Consider the following 20,960-nt stretch of genomic DNA (forward strand, 5'->3'; position numbering starts at 1 on the left):
CTACGAGGGTGCTTATTAACGGTGAGAGCGACGTGAAAATATGTATATATGTATATGTATATCTCGGCTTATAAATTATGAGAGTTTCTCTCGCGTGGCAGTAGTATTTACATGGTTGAATAGAGCAAGAGTGACACATTATGAAAATTATAATTTGTTGGCCTCGGTGATTTAAATATGGTAAATAGGCAGTGTTGCGTAAAAGTATGAGATTTCGTGTGAAATAAACCCGACAATTGCTATTTTCAATGATGTTCAGCGTGGCAACAACGATCGATATATAAAATCTCGGTGAAAAACAGTTCTAGTATTTTTTTTTTATTTTTGCGAGAAATCCCAAGTTAAGACGAGCGTCGTTTTACTTCAGAACTAAGGCTGTGTAGTCGTCTCTGACTCACACTTATACAACGACCCACATTCTGACTCCAACTCCGATTTTAAAAATATCGCATTGATTTTTTTTTTCTACGCGATTTCCTATTTTTAGGCCCACAACTTCGAATCAGATTTCCACAATTATAATTTACATATGTTTGAAAAGAGCATACTTATCACATGTCTATATATTGAAAATAATGTAAATGTACTGAATTAATTTTAGATTTGTGTTTGAAATGCAAATGTACTTGATTTTCAATCGCCGAGGTATTGTTTCCGACTGGAAAAAGGGTTATATTTAAGAGAGACTAATTGAACAGTTCAGGCGTGGAAAATGTATTAAAAATATAAAATGTACTTAAATAAAAATAAAATTTTAAAACATCTGCTTTTGCAATATTTTGTATAGTCAAAGATGAGTTTTTTTCGTAAAAACGCTTTTAATTAAATTAAATAAGGCGTTCGGTGGAGTTATGTAACCTCTCACCGTCGGAGACTGTTCAGATCCATTGATCGTTTTTTTAATTACCTTATTGCAAATTCCCTCATAAAAACTCCGGAATTGCTCGTGTCTTCAGTTTCAACGTTTTTATTCTAGAAAAAACTAAATATGTTGATATATCTATGTACATATATTTTGATTAGATTTCCTTTGACACATTTTTAATACATACTACATCGTATGTCTGAAGCATCTGTACACTATCTACATATATAGATACATGTCATTCAATTTGAAAAATTACGATTCGTTTATATACATATGAAATATTCACGCGATTCCGCTTTCGAATATACAATAAACATATCCATTATTGCATTTACAATTTAATTTAAAACGGTTTCAATATAATTTTCCATTTCAGGAATACGTGCTCGAAATTAATTTAAAATGTTGCTGCTTATATTAAATCCTGAAATGTTCAATTTACATAACTGTGAGTCTTTCAACGAGAGACTTGTTCGTATTATAAAACCAAAAAAAAGTACTCTATTTGTGCCATGAAACCAATCTGTATTCTACGTATGTATGTAAGTACATTTACGAGGTCTAAAATTTTCAATTAGTTGTAAACAGAAATCATTCAAATTGTCATCCATTATAAATGAAAATCAAACGAACGCTGTTGTAGTTTTGTGTATGTATATCGCTATTTTATGTATGTAACATGATTAGTTTTCGAACCGACTATTTTATAAAAATATTGCATTGCCATTTTTCTGCACTACATATGCATGTACATACATACATTCACTACAAGTGAATGTATGTATGTAACAAAGTATGTATGAAAACTCGTTAAAATTTTGTGCTAGGAATCGTTTGCATTCATTCCAGCAATGCATTTGAAAGCTCTTGTATTTTAACATGTTTTCACTATTTTCATTTTTTACACTTCACACATTTCAAAGCTTCACATATTTCCAATCCCATCCTATCAAAGTAATAATAAAAACATGAAAAACACTTGAGACGTCTTAATATTTGATGAGAAAAACAACAATCTTTCAGAGAATCAATTATTCATAGCGATTATATTATATATTCCTACTTATATAATATAATCGTTGTGTAACAAAAGTGTTTGGACAGGATGTCCTTTTACAAAATTCTTAATCATTTGTTTGCACAATTGTGTGGGATTCACATTTTGAAAACTGTCACTCAAGAAAACTGTTGCTGCGAAAGAAAAGGTTGAACGTGGAAAATATGAATAATTGCTTTCCTGCATATTTTAGAAGAAAATTACTTCTAAGAAAAGAGTCTGTGGAGCATTTATCATTACTCGGTGCTAAATACATGATATAATAAATGAACATAATATGTGTAACTATGAATGTAGCTTGAGTGAATGTATGTAGTATGAATATACCTGCAATCTTTTCTGAAAATATTGACCAGCTATAAAATACACAACTTTTAAACTTACATATTATTATAACATTCTCTAAATTCAATATTAATTATTAGAGATTTCATTCGTTTGAAGTTTGTTAGATTTTATAACGTTGTATCTTTCGTTATTATATGTAGGCACTCCAATCATTTTGTTGAAGTGACATCTCTGTTTTGGTCTTCAAATGTTTACTGTACATTTTTTTTACCTTTTGCAGACACAGCTTGTGATCATGTTTTTATTTTTAGTAGCACTTCACTAGAATATAAAAAAAATATTTTCTATATTTTATAAAATAACAACCTTTATAATCCCTAATTTTATTGTGAGTTCGTTATTTCAAGTACGCACATTGTTCGTATTATTTTTTTTACAAAATTCTCAGAAGAAATAACGAATCTGTTGTTTGTTTGGGAAAAATAATCTTCTTTCGCCGAGTATATATGCCCACATACCAGCACGTATTATTTCTATATTTATTTTTTTGATACATATGAAATTGTCTGATTTATTTATTTTTATAATTCCCATATAAAATCAAACTCGATTCAAATGTTTATGTATCTTTATGTTTAATGAATTAATCAAGTACACTTCAAGATATCGCTCTTTCTATGTATGTACTTATTGATAATTTCAACACCCTCACGGTGTATATGTATATGTGTCCGTTTTTATGTGCGGAGTGGGGAGGGGGGGGGTATAAATATGTACATATTATATGTATATATATTCAGTAATAATAAAAAGTAAAATAATTCGAAGAGGTAAATAAAATATTTTTATTTTTCTCAACGGCTCGAATAATTTATGTATATGTCGAAACACATTTCATCTATTTGTATGTATAATGATTCAGAGTAAGTTTACATGTTTGGATTCGTAGGTAGGTACTTAAATTTATATACATATACATACTGTTCACGGCATAATATAATATACATGTATAACAACACATCTGTTTTATTTATTTTTTTATTGTTTATATATTTAATTTAATTTAATCCAAAAATCACATTATTTTATACAATATGCATTCGTACACGGAATTTAAAACCTCCTTTGACCCGGTTTGAAACCAGCTCTCGGTTTGACTTCAACAATTTGTTGACTCGATTCTAATCCGGCGATCTCAACGTTGTCGTTCGACGCCGACTTGTACAGACCTAAAATATATGTAAATTAATAATAACGTAATACATTTTTTAATTTTATTATTATATAACTCTATAAATGAATATATAATGTACCTCGTCCACTAAACCTATTTCGACTACCTCTGGTTTTGGGTGATTGAGTGGTGCCTTCTTCCGCTGGTGGAGGACTTGGTTCTGATTTTGCTCGCTGTGCGAAAGCTCTTCTGCCAACTTTACAATTCAAACATTAAAATGGTATTCAATCAATCACTCTAAAACGCTGATCATCGAAATTTTATTCAATATTATTATAACCTTCCTTGTGTCTTTCAATCGTTTATATGCGATACTACTGTTTGACCATTTTGCTTGTTTTGAACTTCAATTTTGAATGTTGATAGTGGATGAATTGCAAATCAATAATGATGGAATTATAATCTATATTTGATGTAAAAAACTATACTAAATACTAAATATTATATCAAGAACTGCGTGTATGTAGCTGGTCAAACAGCTATTTATTTTACATGCATGAAAATTGTAAAAGTAGAAATTAGTATTTTATAATTATATTAGTATTTTATATTCCGGACTGTAATATACTCATTACAGTCCGGAGTTTTTGATTTTAATTGTCATAGACAAACTGCCCGACATTTTTCAGGTGAACTGAAATTGACATATTTTAGAAAATTTAGATTAGAATTCCATGCTATACTAAATATAAATGTATGTATAAATTTAATTTATTTAGTATACTAAATTTTGTGGTTTTAAATTGAAAGTGGTAGATTTGCATTTGCAAGTCATTAATATTTATAAAGTAGATTGATGATTCAGATAAACTTAAAGTCGATTTTAAAATTTCGATGATCGGTAGTGTGTGCATTATTTATTGTAAAAATACCTTGATTGTTGGCTTTATTGCTAGGCGCTGAATGAGATTCAGTTGCGGTTTCAGATTTGCTCACATCAGCATTATTCGCTTCTGCGTGATGATTGCTTTTTCCTGAAATGATTACCCAACTAATCAATCACCATTCACATTTTAAGTATAATTAATAATTTGAGCTAAATAAATTGTTAATACCGTTTGCTGCTTCTGCGCGTCTTCGCTTTAGTGCTGCCAGAAGATCGTCATTGCTTCTGAAAGGCCTTACGACTCCAGTTTTTAATTTTTTGCTTGCCGGAGTCGTGGTTATCTCATCCTGACCTTCTTCTTCACCTTCTTGTGAAAAATCATCTTCTGGTAATTCATCTTCAGGTGGTGGAATTTCCTGTTCAAAAAACGTATCGATTGTTATCAAGTTGTCGATTTAATATGATTTTTTGGTAAAATTCAGATTTTTTGTATTATTATTTTTAATAGGCAATTTTAAGCATTGATTAAAAATAGATTTATAATTTTTGTCATAAATTTTTTAAATCAATGAGAAATACATATGTACAATTGAACTATAAGTATATTCGCATGATTTCTTACCCAGTAGCAGACCTACCCAATCTCAACATCATACCTACTCAAGTGCACTTTTATATAGCCCACGCAAAATGGGGAACCCAAAACGGACAAAAAATTGTGAAATAATAAACGGATGAAAATAGTAAAGAAAATGGAAATAGACGAAATGTTCGTTGAAGGAAGAATTACTAAAGACGCTATGGGTAAATTATTTTTGATTTATTTATCTCTAGCTCATCTTAAGAATCGATAAACAGAAAACGAATTCACGTAAATATGAATATTACATACATACATATTTACATTTTCAAAATGCCCAGCATTTTTCGGGTGGAGGAATTAAAAAAAAACATTAACAAACGAAATTTTATACCAAATTCATTTATTCTTAATTTGAAAACTGAAAATTTGCAAAGCTAACGAACCAGGATTAAACTATTCACCTTTATATGCAATTGCAAGATGTCTAACGAACCAGGATTAAACAAATATTCACCTTTATATGCAATTGCAAGATGTCTAACAAAAAAATTATATATTTATATCCTTTGTCTCTATTATTTATCCACGAATGCACTTAGACAGTGGATACTCTCTCTCTCATTTTCCCACGTCACACAGCTGCTTTAAAAACCATATTTGAACTTTTTTTTATAAATATGAAAAATAATTTATTCCAATTTTATTCGTCAACCTTTCCATCAAGGAAACAAATTTATCAATAATTTAAATCTAAAAATTTTGTTGTCTTGCATTCAATTAAACGTATGTACGTATACTCAAATTACTCTGAGCTATTGAAGATTTTAAATAAATTTTGACAATTTTAAGTTTACAAATAGGTCTTTCAACTAATGCAGCAGTTACTGGTAAATACTTTTGAGATTCCGAGTTCGAATCAGTCAAAATCAAGAGTTCGAATTTTCGCATGATCACAAAACTTCATGTATTGTTACTACCTGTGACCGGAAAAATTCACTCGAGATAGTTGCACTCTTGAGACATCCAAACTTTCAAAGATGCTCAACGAGAACTAACGCAATAGAATTTTTATAGGTATGTTATTTGTATGTTATCCGAGGGTGCTAACCTTTTGGGTTAACCGAGGGTGCATTGCGAAAGTTATTTTTGAGCGCCTTTTAAAATTAGGACGTCTCGGAACTGCGCTACTATTCAGTGCAAATTAGTTCATCTTTCCGGGTACCGTTACTACCTACATATTTTTTTTTTTTTATATATTTAATTTATTCATATACATATATTTACAGGATATAATGTTTATTTCAAAGTTGGACATGTATTCCTTATCAGATAAGAGTGGCTCTTGTGCCTGATAAGGGAGCTACGATTCTATTATAAATTCTTAAAATCTATTATAATATTTTTTATATAAAAATTACATAAGTTTTTTTTGAAAAAGTGTTTAATTTTTTTTACTTGTTCTGTTTGGTTAACAATACAGCGCAATTCAGAAGGGAGATTATTATAGTTATTTATGGCTTGGAAAATATAATGGTTTTGCATTTGTGTTGTTTTAAAATTTGGTGTGATAAATTGGTTTCCATTTCTCATTAGTTTATAAAATTCTTGATATTCTTTGTTATTTTTTTCTTTACACATTTTTATAATGGAAGCTTGCTTAAATATGTCATCGATATTTGGTACTGGAAATAGTTTAAAAAGCGATTTCGTCGAGAAAGTAGAGTTTTTTTTTAAGTATTACTTTTATAATATTTTTTTGCGAAACTTTTACTGAATTTAGATTGCTTTTGTAGGATCCTCCCCAACCTATAATTCCATAGATAAGCAGAGAGTGGACAAGGGCATAATACACATTTTTTATTATTTTCACATTTAAAATATTTCTTAACCTAACAAATATATATATATATATATATATATATATATATATATATATATATATATATATATATATATATATATATATATATACATTTCCTTATTCTCTTTACTAACTCTGTAATATGGCTTGTCCATTTCATGTTTTGATCAATGATAACACCGAGATATTTAATTTCAGAAGAAGAGTTGATTACAGTACAAACAGGATCATGTAAACAGGATATGTATGTAGATAAAGTAAAAATAATTATACATTCGAATCTCATTCGTATAGCAAGATGAGAAAGTTTCTAGCACCTTCGCCGATTTCAAATTAATATAATTTTCTTTTAAAAAACTTAAATTGAATGATGAATCATTTTTAATATTCATCCTAAAAATGAAGTAATAAAGGGAGGGGTAGGACAAAATTGAAACCTTGCATAAGGTCTAGAAAAGCAAGCTACAATACTACGCTGACTAATTACAGTGACCGGTTATATGTATGTATTTAGGTATACCTTGGGTTGAGGTGTGGTGGTTGAAGGTGTGGCTGGTGATGGTTTTCCCCTGGATAAGATTCCAGGACGCCGATTCAAGAGACTTGACCTGGGTGGTGGTGCCGGTTTGACTTCCTCTTCCTCGAAATAGTCGCCATCTTGGGCCACAGCCACCGCCCCTGCCACCACTGCGCATACTCCCACAACCAATAATCTGCAATGTTACAATGAAAACAATCTCCAAAATGTTACGTCAAACATGATTCACATTCAAATTGTATTGAAAACAATTCGCCATCGCAACAAAAATGTCCATTCACAATATGATAATAAGAAACATCGAAAATTTCGCGCACACACACACACACACACAAGTATTATGTAGATGAGTAACATATTCATAAATTTCACAAACACGCAATTAGCCTCGTTTTTAATTGATTACCATTCGACATATGTATATATATATATATATATATATATATATATATATATATATATATATATATATACATATATATATACATATATATGTATATATACATATATATGTATATATGTATGTATATATATATATATATATATATATATATACATATATATATATATATATATATATATATATATATATATATATATATATATATATATATATATATATATATATATACATACGTACATATAATTAAATTTGCACTAATTACTGTAACTTACACATGTATGTACGGGTCTACGTGACGAGACAGAATGTTAAATGACAGAAAACGCAAATATTGGAAGGCAAAGATCGAAAATCGAAAGATCTTAAGTCGAAAGATCAAAAAAAAATGGTGCATGGTAAACGGTACATACTCACTTAATTTGGGCGAGCAGGATACAACAGGAACAAGAGGAACGGGCTTTTCCTCCCGTATTAATGTGCGCGCGCAGAATACGGGAGGAAAAGCCTGTTCCTCTTGTTCCTGTTGTATCCTGCTCGCCCAAATTAAGTGAGTATGTACGTGAGTATGTACCGTTTACCATGCACCATTTTTTTTTTGATCTTTCGACTTAAGATCTTTCGATTTTCGATCTTTGTCTTCCGATATTTGCGTTTTCTGTCATTTAACATTCTGTCTCGTCACGAAGACCGGTATGTACATATGTGTGAAGAAATGTATTAGCATATGTTTGTATATGTATGTATGTATAACACACATTAAGGAATACTTTCTGTAAATCAAATGATTAGAATGCGTGACCGATACCAGTGGGAAACAAATCGAATAACTTTTACTCGAAAGGTATTTCGCCAATCAATATTGAAATCATGAATGTCACACTTTATATTCGTATATCGTCATAGTTTATTTAAATTCGAGAATTAATAGTCGCTCAGACGCGTCGCACCAACTTTTGAGCATCGATGTATTTGTTATACAACTATGTAGGTATGTATATGTTTATGTACAAAAACATTCTCTGTTTTATTTTATTTTTGATTAAAATTTGAGAAGCGTATCGGAAAAGGTCAAGTTTGTTTTAAAATGTAAGTTCAATCGTTAGTTCGATGGATAAATGTTATACGACTATTTTTGGTATTAATTTTCAATATCTGTTCGTGGTTTTTAAAACAACGAACCGAAGTATTCAGTGCCACTTTACTCTCATTTAAACAATTATATCACTCGATTCGAGCGTTCTTGATCCAAATTTGAGACTGGCTTTTGAAATGTTTCCATGCAAATTTTTGATTTTCAATCACCCATTCACTTCCTAGATATAATTACCTACTCTGTGTAACGGCGAATATATAATATTATACATACATATATATATATATAACGAAACAGAGAACCCATATCATTTTGGACCAGATAAGTTAACATAATCTTTATTACAATATTGAGATGCTTGCCGGCGTGATTTTTTGGAACTCAAAGTCATCTGATTCAGAAATATGTATTAAGTTTTCAGCCTCGTCACACGTTGTGAAAGTTATTAACCACCAATTTGTTTGAAATATATTTTGTAAACAGTATTTTTTGTCTATAATACGTTACGTAATATGCATATTTTTATTATCTTATTCAAATCAATTGTATATGTAGATTCTATACATTGATATTACACGTGCAAAGCAATTCGAATACTGCACTAGAGCTATTAATTTCATTTCGTATAATTTGAAATACTAGGTATTTTAATGGCAATCCGGTAGGTGGTCGAAAAACTTGACCGGTTTTGAAATGATAATGACGATTTTGACTTTTGAAACAGACTATGAGACGAAGTATGCTGCGACAAATAAAAAAAAAGTGGTTCAAACTAGTATTGAACCGAATTGAGGATAACATGTTAAACAGCTACCGTATTCGTAACAAAACTGGGTAACGGTGATAAGTCCTTGTGTTCATTATTTTATAAAAATACTTCTACTTCTTCTTCTTCTTCTCCTAGTACTTCTTCTTCGGAATACGAACGGGATTCGAACTAAGCGATGCAACAGTTGCCACTAGATCACCTTGACTATACTGACATATAATATTGATCGGTAACAGTGCTCTCTGTTCGTTCATACACTATTAAATAAAGACATAAATTTCAATACTATGTACGTTTGTATAATTGATTGTACCAACATTGTATTTGCTGGTTGCGAAGCAAATACATATTTTCAAAACCAATATCCAACGAACGAAAAGTGATTCGAAACAAAAAAAAAACGATTGCGATAAAATGTGCAGCGCTTGTTGCATCCGCATTATTGTTGGCTAAGGTCAAACATTCAATTCGTGTAATTTGTTGAAAGTTTTTGCAACGCAATCATTATCCATGACGCAGTCGAGCTCAGCGATTCTCAAATCGTCATTCTTATGTGTATGTGCATAAATATCCCGTCCCCGGGTCACAGAGGTGACATGTCCATAATGGTAAATTTCAAAGTTTGAAATCGTCATTACAAATCAAGTGAACTTTAAATACATAAGAGCATTTGTACATACTATCTATTCTAATGAAATAATATGTTCATATTGTGTACAAATATATACAACATATGTACAAGTACTATTTCATTGCGTATTTATTTCATTTTGAATTTCATTCCGACCATTTTTACGTAAAATACGTGTTAGACTTTAGAAGCGATCATAACTTAAAAAAGTATGCAAGTGTTCGATTATTCTACCTATATACATATGTATGTACGTATGTATGAATGTATATTATTCTAGTTCTTTATTTGAATAACATATTTGAAAAATTCATTTTCATACTGCAAATTTTCCTTTTTTTTATTTTACAATTCAAATTGTTGAGACACTGTTTAAATTTAATAGTTTTTTTGTATTTATATTCTCCTTAGATGGATATTGAAATTTAATTAATTTTTCGGTATTTGAATGCAAACTAATCGTTATTATAACTTTATCGGGTGGCTTTACGTTGCATTGCCGCAAGTTTTCGTTTCGGTTGCAAGAGGAAAACCGCAGTTTGCATTTCGAAACGAAATGCATTTTAATACGAACGACCGATTATAAAACTCGATCGATGCTCGCTCGCCAGCAGACCCGGTCCAATTAATGGAATAGTTGATCTGAATATTTCGCAAATCAAAAGGTATATTTATATAGTATAAGTAGTTATATGTACATATAAAGTTTAGTACATGGTTAAAAGGTTCAAACATTTGATTGAAATTATTTAATTGGAATGGATCGCCTCGTTTTATTCATTTTCATAAGTGAAATTTTGTTTAAAAATTGAAATAGCCTTTTGTGTCTCTGAAAATAAATTACGATAAAAGCTTTCGTTATTAGTAATTCATTATTTAAATTATGTATTTACAAAATTTAAATAAACTAACATTTTCTACATATATTACAATTTATTTATTGTTATACTTAAATGGTTATTTTTTATTAAATTTGAGTATTTAAAAAATGTCTATTGCATATATACGTACATACCCAACATTGATTACAACCTTATTTTAATGAATAACGGTAGATATAGTTTATTATAAGAATCGTTTCAGACTGATCTGAGAATTGTTTCATACATATGTATATGAAAATTTTTCCGATCGTGTATTTAATCAATGATCTACGTACCGCCTACTTCCGCACACCATCAAATCATCACACCTGACAAATATAGATTTCTCCTCTAGAAATTAAAAATTAAGACTACCAAAAACTAATTGCAAATTTACAATACATATGGAAAGTGAAAATATTCTTACCTACATTAATTACATATATGTATATGTACATACACGTTTATATGACCTCATAAGCAATGATAATTTAACAAAATAAAATTTATATTTTATAAATTTGTGTTAAGCAATCAACACATCTGGCAGTAAAGAAGAAGAGATAAAGATGAATGTAATACGGTTATAATTTGGAAATAGTGATGCCTCTTTGTCTGGAAAAGAAAGTTTATGATGTGTTTTGCCAGTAATTATGTATGGATGTAAAACGTGAGCTATAGCGCTGCATAAATACAAAATTCCAATACAACCATAGAAGTAATAAACCATGTATGCTTGATATAATGAAGACTGACGAGAAACGAAACACACGGATGAGACTTGATAGTGGAGTGAGGGAAGTGATTAAAATGCTAATGGGCAGGTCATATAGCAAAACGGTTGAACAAGAAAAATACTCGAATGCTACCCAACAGAGTGTAAAAGTCTGCAATGAAGGTCAAAAGTGAGATTTTTGGACGAAATATGGAAAATTCGTGAAATTTGGAAGAACTGAAATGAATGGAAGCTTTTTAGGGCGAAAACATACTGAGAGGCACGCGGCACGTGTTTTTTTTATGGCATGGCATGCCTAAAGTGTTTTTGGTGATATTTTGTCCTTGTATTTATATAAGCTTGACGGTGATCGATAACGGTTAATCCCATATTTGAAGAAATGTTGGAGAATTAACTATGAACTGAGAACGCCCTTTCTTGAATGGAAGCCATGAAGACGTGCCGTGTTTTTGCCTTTAGGGGCCATCATCCAACGACAACTGCAAAATGATAATTACGGTAAAATGTGCAATATGTATCTTTGGCCACGTTGAATGCTGCATCCGTATTGTCCTGAACTGCAGCCACAATTAGAATGTGGATCATCGCATCGGCTTGCATTATCGAGCCGAGCAGTAGAAAGTGAGAGAGAAAAGAGGAGAGAATCATGGCGCCCACAATAAATCCACTAGCGGCACAGGTGGCATTGCCGGTTGAATAATTCATGCACTTCTGAAGAAAGCAGTGAAAGGTCAGTGGGCGAGCTACCGGACCTCAGTGAACGTCCTCTGAATATCACCGGTGAAAGCAAAATCGACCGGTTCAAAGTTGATTCATGCCAGGTGAATCGGTCACACTTGAACCCGGGTCACGAGAGAATCTTGCGAGAGTGAAATCATTGTAATACCTGCTAAAATCATCATCGCTTCATCATATATATATTTATTACACGTTTCCATTTCGAAGAGGTTCTCTTGCGCAACGGTTCACCTGCGACCTCGTCGTATAAATATTATATACATATGTATATGCAAGGTGGGCAAAAAAAAGTTACTTCTATTTTGAAACCGTGTCTCTCTCTCGTGTCTAAAAATGAAATAGAAACCGAAATGAATCTTATTCAATTAGCATTATAATGTTGTAATGACTTTGTCAAAATGTATGATTATATTGGTCGAGAGATTTTCACTTTTTTTATAGCAGTATATAACCTTATGTGCATAGACATGTATTGACATTTGACTATTGTCCAGTTCATAGTCAGAAATATGTACGATCAGATATTAATATCTGATCGTACATTGTATGTTCATTCTTAGAACACAAAGGTCTTTATACAAAAATGTCATTTATTTATGTTGGATTTCAAATTAAAAAAAAAAAAACAAATTTTATGATACTCTAGTATATTATTATGTATGTATGTTTGTAATTAAAATAATGATATTACTAATATAAATATGAGCCGTTATATTTCGAAGTTTCAGTCCCATAACACTATTTCTGTTTGACTTAATTCACAAATTGTTATCACTTCATTTAATTCGATATGTCCAGAATCTTGGAAAAGCAGAATAAAGTATTACAGGCGACCAGTATTTTTAATTATTGCTAAACACAAAACATTATGTTTAATGTTTTGCGAGCAATTTCTCAAAATTATGAAAAGTGGACTTTTGCGACTTTAAAATATAACGGCTCATATCTACGAGAATTTCAATAAAAATTTTATGAATTTATGGATGTAAAATTTAATATTCTTGATTGTAATATTACGGAACTTACGTTGGAGATCGCACAATATTAAAAAATTGAAGGAATTGCACAACTCAAAAACATGCTCGAATCTCGTGATGGCGAATGGCGAAATTTCAATACCATATTATTGCTTAGTGTGTCGGAATTATTGAACACCTTTCCATTTTTGTGTGTCGCAAAAGCTTAATTAACGTACAATGTGTATTCGATTTTCATTATTTAAAATAAAGGAATTCAGAAAAACATTCTGCTAAAATTTGGCACGAACTCGCATCCATTTTTCCGATTGATTATCAGCGATACAACTAAATAATTTTATAATGTTTTATATTTTTAATTTAGCCACAGTGTAATTATTTAAAAAAAGTTATCAATATACAAATTGCATGATGAATTGACTCGGTTGTTTAGTTAGCAATTTTAGGCCTAAGTACACGATATGTATATATATAAAAGTAATAATAGACGATAATAACGAAGTTGTGAGATATTTATGAGAGAGGGTGTGCGTTTGCGGTGAAATTAGAGGTGTTGCCACAGCAAGCTGTGGATGGATGCATTATGAAACGATTTATGTAGAATAATGGCAAGCATGGTAATGGCGCACGTTGCACCATAGACGTGTTGTAGGCATATCGGCTGTACATATGTGTGCAATAAATATGTATGTACATATGTTCGTACCGCGTGCCGAGCACCATGGGAATAGAAGGTAAAGGTCGACCGGAAGTCCTTTTCAACGGTCCTACTCCAATTTGTAGACAACTTTCGAAGGTCGTTCATCCGGTCATATCCGGTTCCGATTTTCGTTGCGCAATGTCGCCGGACCGTCGGAGGCTGCAGACTTTCAAACTCTTTCAACCGACGAACCGCTATTCTAAAAGTGGACAAATTTTGATGTGTTGGCTCTTTCAAACTTTGTCATTTTTCACTGTCGAATGTGCAAATTTGTCTGCGAAACACGCTTCCGTGTAAAAACGGCCTTGAACCCATACAAAATCCCATGATTCAATAGAAAAAGAGCTCATTAGCAAAGCCCGGACCCAGAGGGTGCCGCGTATTGTTCAATTGTTGTAAATGCATTGTAAAAGGTTCGCCGAACGTTTTTTTTTTTTTTACTCTAGCTTTGTAAATAGAGCTAAACCGCCCCGATTCCTGGAAAAAGCACGGTGTCTATCCGCTGTCTACTCATTAGCTTCATTTTAATATGGAGTGTGAAATGAATTTAAAAAATGGGGCGTTTCTTTTCTTTTTGGTAGATTTTGATTAATTTCTTGTTGAAACGCATTGAAAATCAAACAATGGAAAAATTTAGTTCAGAGTTTCTCGACGCTTCAACTTAATAAACTTGATAAACATAATTATAAATTAAAAAAAAAAATAGCAAACAAGCTAATAATATGATGAAAGAAAATGTGTAAAAAATAATATATGCTTGACTTTTAAAATTCGCTAGATGATTAATTATAAGCTTTTTAAGAGAATAAAACATCAGAATCAATAGATAAAACATCTGACTATTCCAATACTCAATTTTAGCACAGCATTACTAACTTTTGAGTTAAAGACTACAAATGCCAAAAAACTGAGCATTTTTTAAGCGCTCGTATCCCATTAACGAAAAAAACCATTGTCGTATTCAAATTTAGTGGGTTTGATCAAACTTAGTAAAGATTGATTAGTAACCGCTCCGGTAAGAAAAAAACGTGTTTTTTTTTTTGTTACTCAGTATTATTGAAGATCACTATCGCCATCGTACTTGGACATTGTCATTGGAAAATCGGCTTACTTATTGCAAATTGCAAATTTTCTAAATTAAAAAAGAACTAACCTATATACGTAATTTTATTATATCCATAACATAATCATTTATTTTTTTTACATTATAAAATCGAATTCGTAAAAATGAAACAGTGTATTGTTGCCACTGATTGTAGCATTACCAAACATTATAAGTTTGCAATTGTACAAAAAAAATATTCATAAAATTGCGGTTGTCAAAATGTTGCTCATGTGGATTGGTTCCGTTGGGCAATACTGCTTCTAAACAGTATATAATAAATAAGTCAATAGAAGAGTCGAACGAAATGCGTTGCGTTGTATTTGCATTATGGATTCCCAATGATTATTAATATAATAACATGCCTGTCGAGTGTGATTATTATTGATGATTACAATAGCCGACATTTTGCGAGATATTCTCTGACATTTATTGGATACGAAACGATTGCGGTGTACCAAACTGACACAGACGTAGCTTTTGGCGTTATGCAACAATTGGAGAAATTGGTGTTTGCCAGCGATCGCAACACTCTCAAGCACGCACACACACACACACAAAATTAACAACACAATGTAGCTCTGTAACAAACGTCATGGTTTCGACTTTTCGAGTCATCGTTGTAGTGCGGGAAAATTCCGAACGGCGTATAATACGGAAAAATACCGACCTTAAACTTGGACAAGTGCTGACATTGAATCGTTAGTTAAATTCGAGGTTTAAAATTGCACTTTCGAAAAAAAAATCCGTTCAGAAACTGTGCCTGCATAAAATGCGACAACTATTCCACTGATTTTTAGTCCGATGTTAGATATAAGCTACGTCCTTCATTTATAGTCGTCACCATGCCACCATATTTACACCAATAAATAACATATTCATAACATTTAAATTTAAACAAAAATGAACATTTCAATAACTGATATTAATCGAATTATATATCTCGAAAATATATATACTATACAGTTTTTCTAAATCATAAAACGTAATCAGTGATTGAGTCTGAATTCAAAAAAGTCAAAATCTCAAGGTAGAAACTATTGTTACTACAGAGATACAGTTATAAGAATGTTAGTATTGTACCTACATATATATAAAAATCATTTTTAATGCAATTCAAGTTTGTAAATAAGTTTTGAATTAAATCATTGGATATATAAGCCGTTGTATAAGTAGCAGAAGTTCAATTTTCAGTTCCAAAAACATTATTTCAGTTTGACTTAATTCACAAATTACGATACGTCCAGAATCTCAGAAAAGCAGAAAAAACGTACTGAAGGCCACTATTATTTTTAAATATTGCTAAACGCAAAACATTATATTTATTGTTTTGTGAGATATTTCTCGAAATTAAGAAATGTGGATTTACACCAATTTCAAATATAATGACTCATATGTATGTAATTAATTACTGGTGAATTTTGTGTATTCAAAATTACATATAAATGGACTTATTTATTCAAGTAATTAAAATTGAATTTATGAAGATTCAAATCTATCGTATATAATATTATGTATACTTTTTCAGGGACATACATATCTAATTGAAGGGCTATGGTTTATGATTTTGGTGTGTTCAAAATTTTATAAATGGAATGGATATTTTGTTTTTAAAATGTTGAGTGAGAAGCTATCGCTTCGGCGACTCTGCTCGTTCGTTCTGCACAAGCATTATGTATGCAAAACATTTTCTATCGTCTCGGAGACACTAGGAGAGACGTGTCGGAATGTCAAAGGGGTTGGCTCGTCGTGATCGTGCAACAAAGAACGAACGAACTTTCAACTTATGTCAGCAATCGTAGAAAATCGTGACGCGAGAGAGACGAAATGTCAAGGAAACAAACGGCGACAACGGGAAACCCGAGAAAATGGCAAGTGAGAGGCGGCGACGGGACCGACGGCACATACGACCGTTTGGAGCCAAGCCGAACCGAGCAAAAGGCCGAAAACAGGCCATCACAACACGTAACGGCCTTGCCTAACACCGTGCCGCGGCGAAAGCGCCTCGTTATTATGTATCCGAACACTTATGTAATTAATCAGTACCGTTTATTATTATTTATCGACGATCATATCATCTCGACGGCGTTGCATTCGGACGCGCTCGACAGTCGCCATTTGCAATCGACGCACAACCAAAACTATCCACACAGTCCTCGGGTGTTTTTCATCAGATCTTAATATTCGTAATTCAATTTAACCGAAGACAGAACGAAAGTGACGCTTAATAGTAATTATTCAGCATGGTGACTTACAGTTAGTCCGCAGTATTGCGTCAAAATTATGCGAAAAACACATTCACAATTCCAATGATGTTCACAAAGAAAGTCTATAATGCATTGGTAGAATAAATTAATTTTCGTAAAATTGCAAAACTGGTATTTCCATTTCCGAAAAATATTCTAAACTTCTATGAGGTTCTATGTTAAAATGTTCAGTATTTTTTACGAATAATTTTGTCAAGATGTTTATGATATAAGAATGTTAATAACTTTTCGATTGCAATACCGTAACAAATTTAATTACAAACACTCAATTATGCATCTAAATTATTCCAAAGTCGATAAAAAACAACAAATTTGGGAAATTTGATGTTTTTGCGCATTCAAACAATAAATAAATATTAAAGAACAATTGAAGGCTTTCCAAATAAATTCAAACGAATTTTTTTTTTAAGTTCATTTGTATGTATTTTTAGAGTTCATTTATTATCAAGAATAATCGCTCATATTTAAACAGATGATTATTGATTGCTAGTTCAAAAAAAATAATAATTTGAGATCAAAATTTCATTCGAACTTGGAAGAATGTATTGAAAAAAAATTGAACTAAATGTTAGAGACACAAAACCATAGTTCGACCAGTTAGCAAAGTCTAGTGAAATGCTGACCTTCAATTCCTACTGACATACTATATGTAGGATGGTCTGTAAAATCTAAGTTTTATAGATGCGGATGGAAAATTTGTAAGCGACGCGCGATATCGATAGGTTCAGGGTCGATATTAATTTATTTTATTGGATCGTTATCGGTGAAATGTGTGACGGCTTGACCTTTATCATTATTTCCGTGCGTAAGGACGACCACTTTGATCAAAGAAGACTCGAAAAAAATTGGCGCTTCCGATTTAATTTTATAATCCTGAATTCCTGAATTTGAATACAGGTGAGAATTCGCCGTTTCGAGTCTGCGTATAGTTCAGTAGACGTTCACTTTGGTTTCGAAAGATTCCACTACGTTGTGAAAATGAAAGTGTATTTATTTTCCACGAAAACTTGCAACTGCGATTTGCGTTGATAATATTCTTATGTATGCGAGTATCAACATTTGTTTATCAACATTTTCAAAATAAGATTCAGTAAATATATCATTAAAATTTTGCCAATGGTTTTTTATCTCAACTCAATCTATGATTGTTAATTCTTGATATTAAAAACCGTTAATTAATTAGTATAGTTAGATAGAATATAATATCATACAAACGTACATTATCAGTGATTTTTTTATCGAAAATATACAAATAAGGAAATTCGTTTGGTATATGATTCCTTAAGTGTTATAAATAGTCACCGGACCCAGAAGGTGCCGCGTATTGTTCAAAGGTTGTAAATGCATTGTTAAAGCTTTGCCGAACCTTTTTTACAAAGGATTTATAACAATGGAACAATGGATAATACTGTGACTATCCTACCTCTAGTTATAAACTACAAATGAATATAAAAAAGCAAAGAATCGAAAGAGTGAAGTTTGATCACCACAATTATCAACTTAACAATATTTAATTTTTACAATTTCCATATAATATAGTGTATCTTTGTACATATGTATGTATGTATGTATGTATCCTGGTAGTAATTTTCTGTTGCTTTCGCGAGGTGATAAAAAATAATGAAAACAATGATTAGCACCTGGTGATGCAATTTTTTGTATGAAAATATTTCGATAACAAATTCGGAAAATTCCTACATGAGATTTTGATGTACATATGTGTGTGTATGTACATCCAAATCAATCCATAGAATTAACGATTGAACTACGCTGTTGGCTAAAGCAATATTAAATCCGTTATAAAGAATAAAACAAATAGATATAAATAAAGTATATATAAATAAAAAGGAAAGAAAAGCTCCGTCAACATCGCCAGCAAATTCAACGCGGAGCTTTAGACGAGCGGCTAAACGCGAAACCCAAACTCAAAAAAAGAAAAACATGAAAAAATACGCTCGTCAGTTCCGTTTACAATTACTACAATAATATATTATCGGTACAGATTGTCATGCATGAACATATAAGTATGTGTTTGGAAATTCGCAAGGTATTTTGGTGTGTATATATATTTACATGAGTGTGAAGACATGTGACTTACAAGTGCTTGAAGCTCATGTTGGTGTGGCGGCGCGACTGCGCGCTGCGAGCGGCGGCCAAAGACAATCACACTTCTCCACGTCAACGGGGGCGCACAGGCCTACTTTCGGGGGTAGGGTGGGGGTGGTGGAGAGTGGGAGGGGCAGATGGGGGGGAGTTTCAAGGTCACTTCGTCCCTTACCGGATTTGCCATCCCCTGAGGCTACTGATGGTGACGTCCGACACTCATCGACGATGACGTGGAGAGGGACGATATTGGCGAATCGTCAATGATACGCCGATTCCGATTACAATCAAGTCATTAATAATGTATACCAAGCTTTCCTACACACGGCAACATTTAGATGCAACACACCTAAATTTCTTCTTTACTTATGTAAGTGGCATATGTAAGTCCACTTTTCTACATTCATTTGCTAAAACGCAATGTTTTGCGTTTTACAATATTTAAAAATATACGTTTATTCTGATTTTTCGAGATTCTGGACGTATCGAAGAAGTGATAACAATTTGTGAATTGAGACAAACACAAGTAGTGTTTTGGAAATGAAAATTGTACTTTTAAATATAACGGCTCGTATGTTAATGTATCTATGTATGTACATACTCAAAGGATCGATAGATGAAGTTCTGTTAGTTGAAAAACTTTTTAAATGCATATTCGATTCCGAACATTGGGAATTTCAAATATTTGTACTAGGCGAGAAAGGATGTACTATCTTGAGAAAGATTTTCAACTCCAACAGTCCTGCATTTGCCTTCTAGGGTAGAAAGGATCGAAAGTAAAAATGGTTTATGATTTTGGTTAGCAGGTGAAATTTCAATTTTTCGACGATTCCATATAAAAATCACCATCAAAGTGGTCTCTTTTTTATAAAATCATCTCAATGATTATTATTAAACCAATAAATTTAGTAGAAGACGGTTGATCGAAATTTTAAAGCATTTATGTAGTTGCCTATATGCTCAAATTTGCGTCAAAAAGGGTAATAAATACTGTTAAAAAAAATATCAAATGTATATATTATATTTGAAAGTGGCGGAAGTCCATTTTTCAGTTCCAAAAACTTTATTTCTGTTTGACTTGATTCACAAATTGTTATCACTTATTTTAATTCGATATGTTCAGAATCTTGAAAAAAGAGTACTTTCGAATTGAAAAAAGAGTACTTTCTCCAATTTCAAATATAGCGGCTCATATGGACTAGAATTTTTGAAAATTAAGACTGGAAAAGATTAAAACTTGAATTTAATAATAATTAATTCAGAATAATCTTACTAACATCTTTTATATGAATTTGTGCTCTTTCAGTAGTTTTCATTATTTTT

General features: G+C 31.6%; 1 protein-coding gene across 1 annotated transcript; it reads right to left on the bottom strand.

The window, feature by feature from the left end:
- Positions 1-3,033: 3,033 nt before the first annotated feature.
- Positions 3,034-19,880, bottom strand: LOC143922239 (uncharacterized). Its single transcript, XM_077445462.1, has 6 exons — positions 19,633-19,880; positions 7,238-7,430; positions 4,503-4,689; positions 4,320-4,421; positions 3,527-3,643; positions 3,034-3,442 (listed from the first exon to the last, which is right to left on the bottom strand). Exons 1-6 carry the CDS (start codon positions 19,647-19,649, stop codon positions 3,327-3,329), a joined length of 732 nt encoding a protein of 243 aa, XP_077301588.1. The 5' UTR covers positions 19,650-19,880; the 3' UTR covers positions 3,034-3,326.
- Positions 19,881-20,960: the final 1,080 nt, after the last annotated feature.

Source organism: Arctopsyche grandis, chromosome 2 (genome assembly GCF_051622035.1).
Source record: "Arctopsyche grandis isolate Sample6627 chromosome 2, ASM5162203v2, whole genome shotgun sequence".
In the NCBI taxonomy this organism is placed as follows: domain Eukaryota; kingdom Metazoa; phylum Arthropoda; class Insecta; order Trichoptera; family Hydropsychidae; genus Arctopsyche; species Arctopsyche grandis.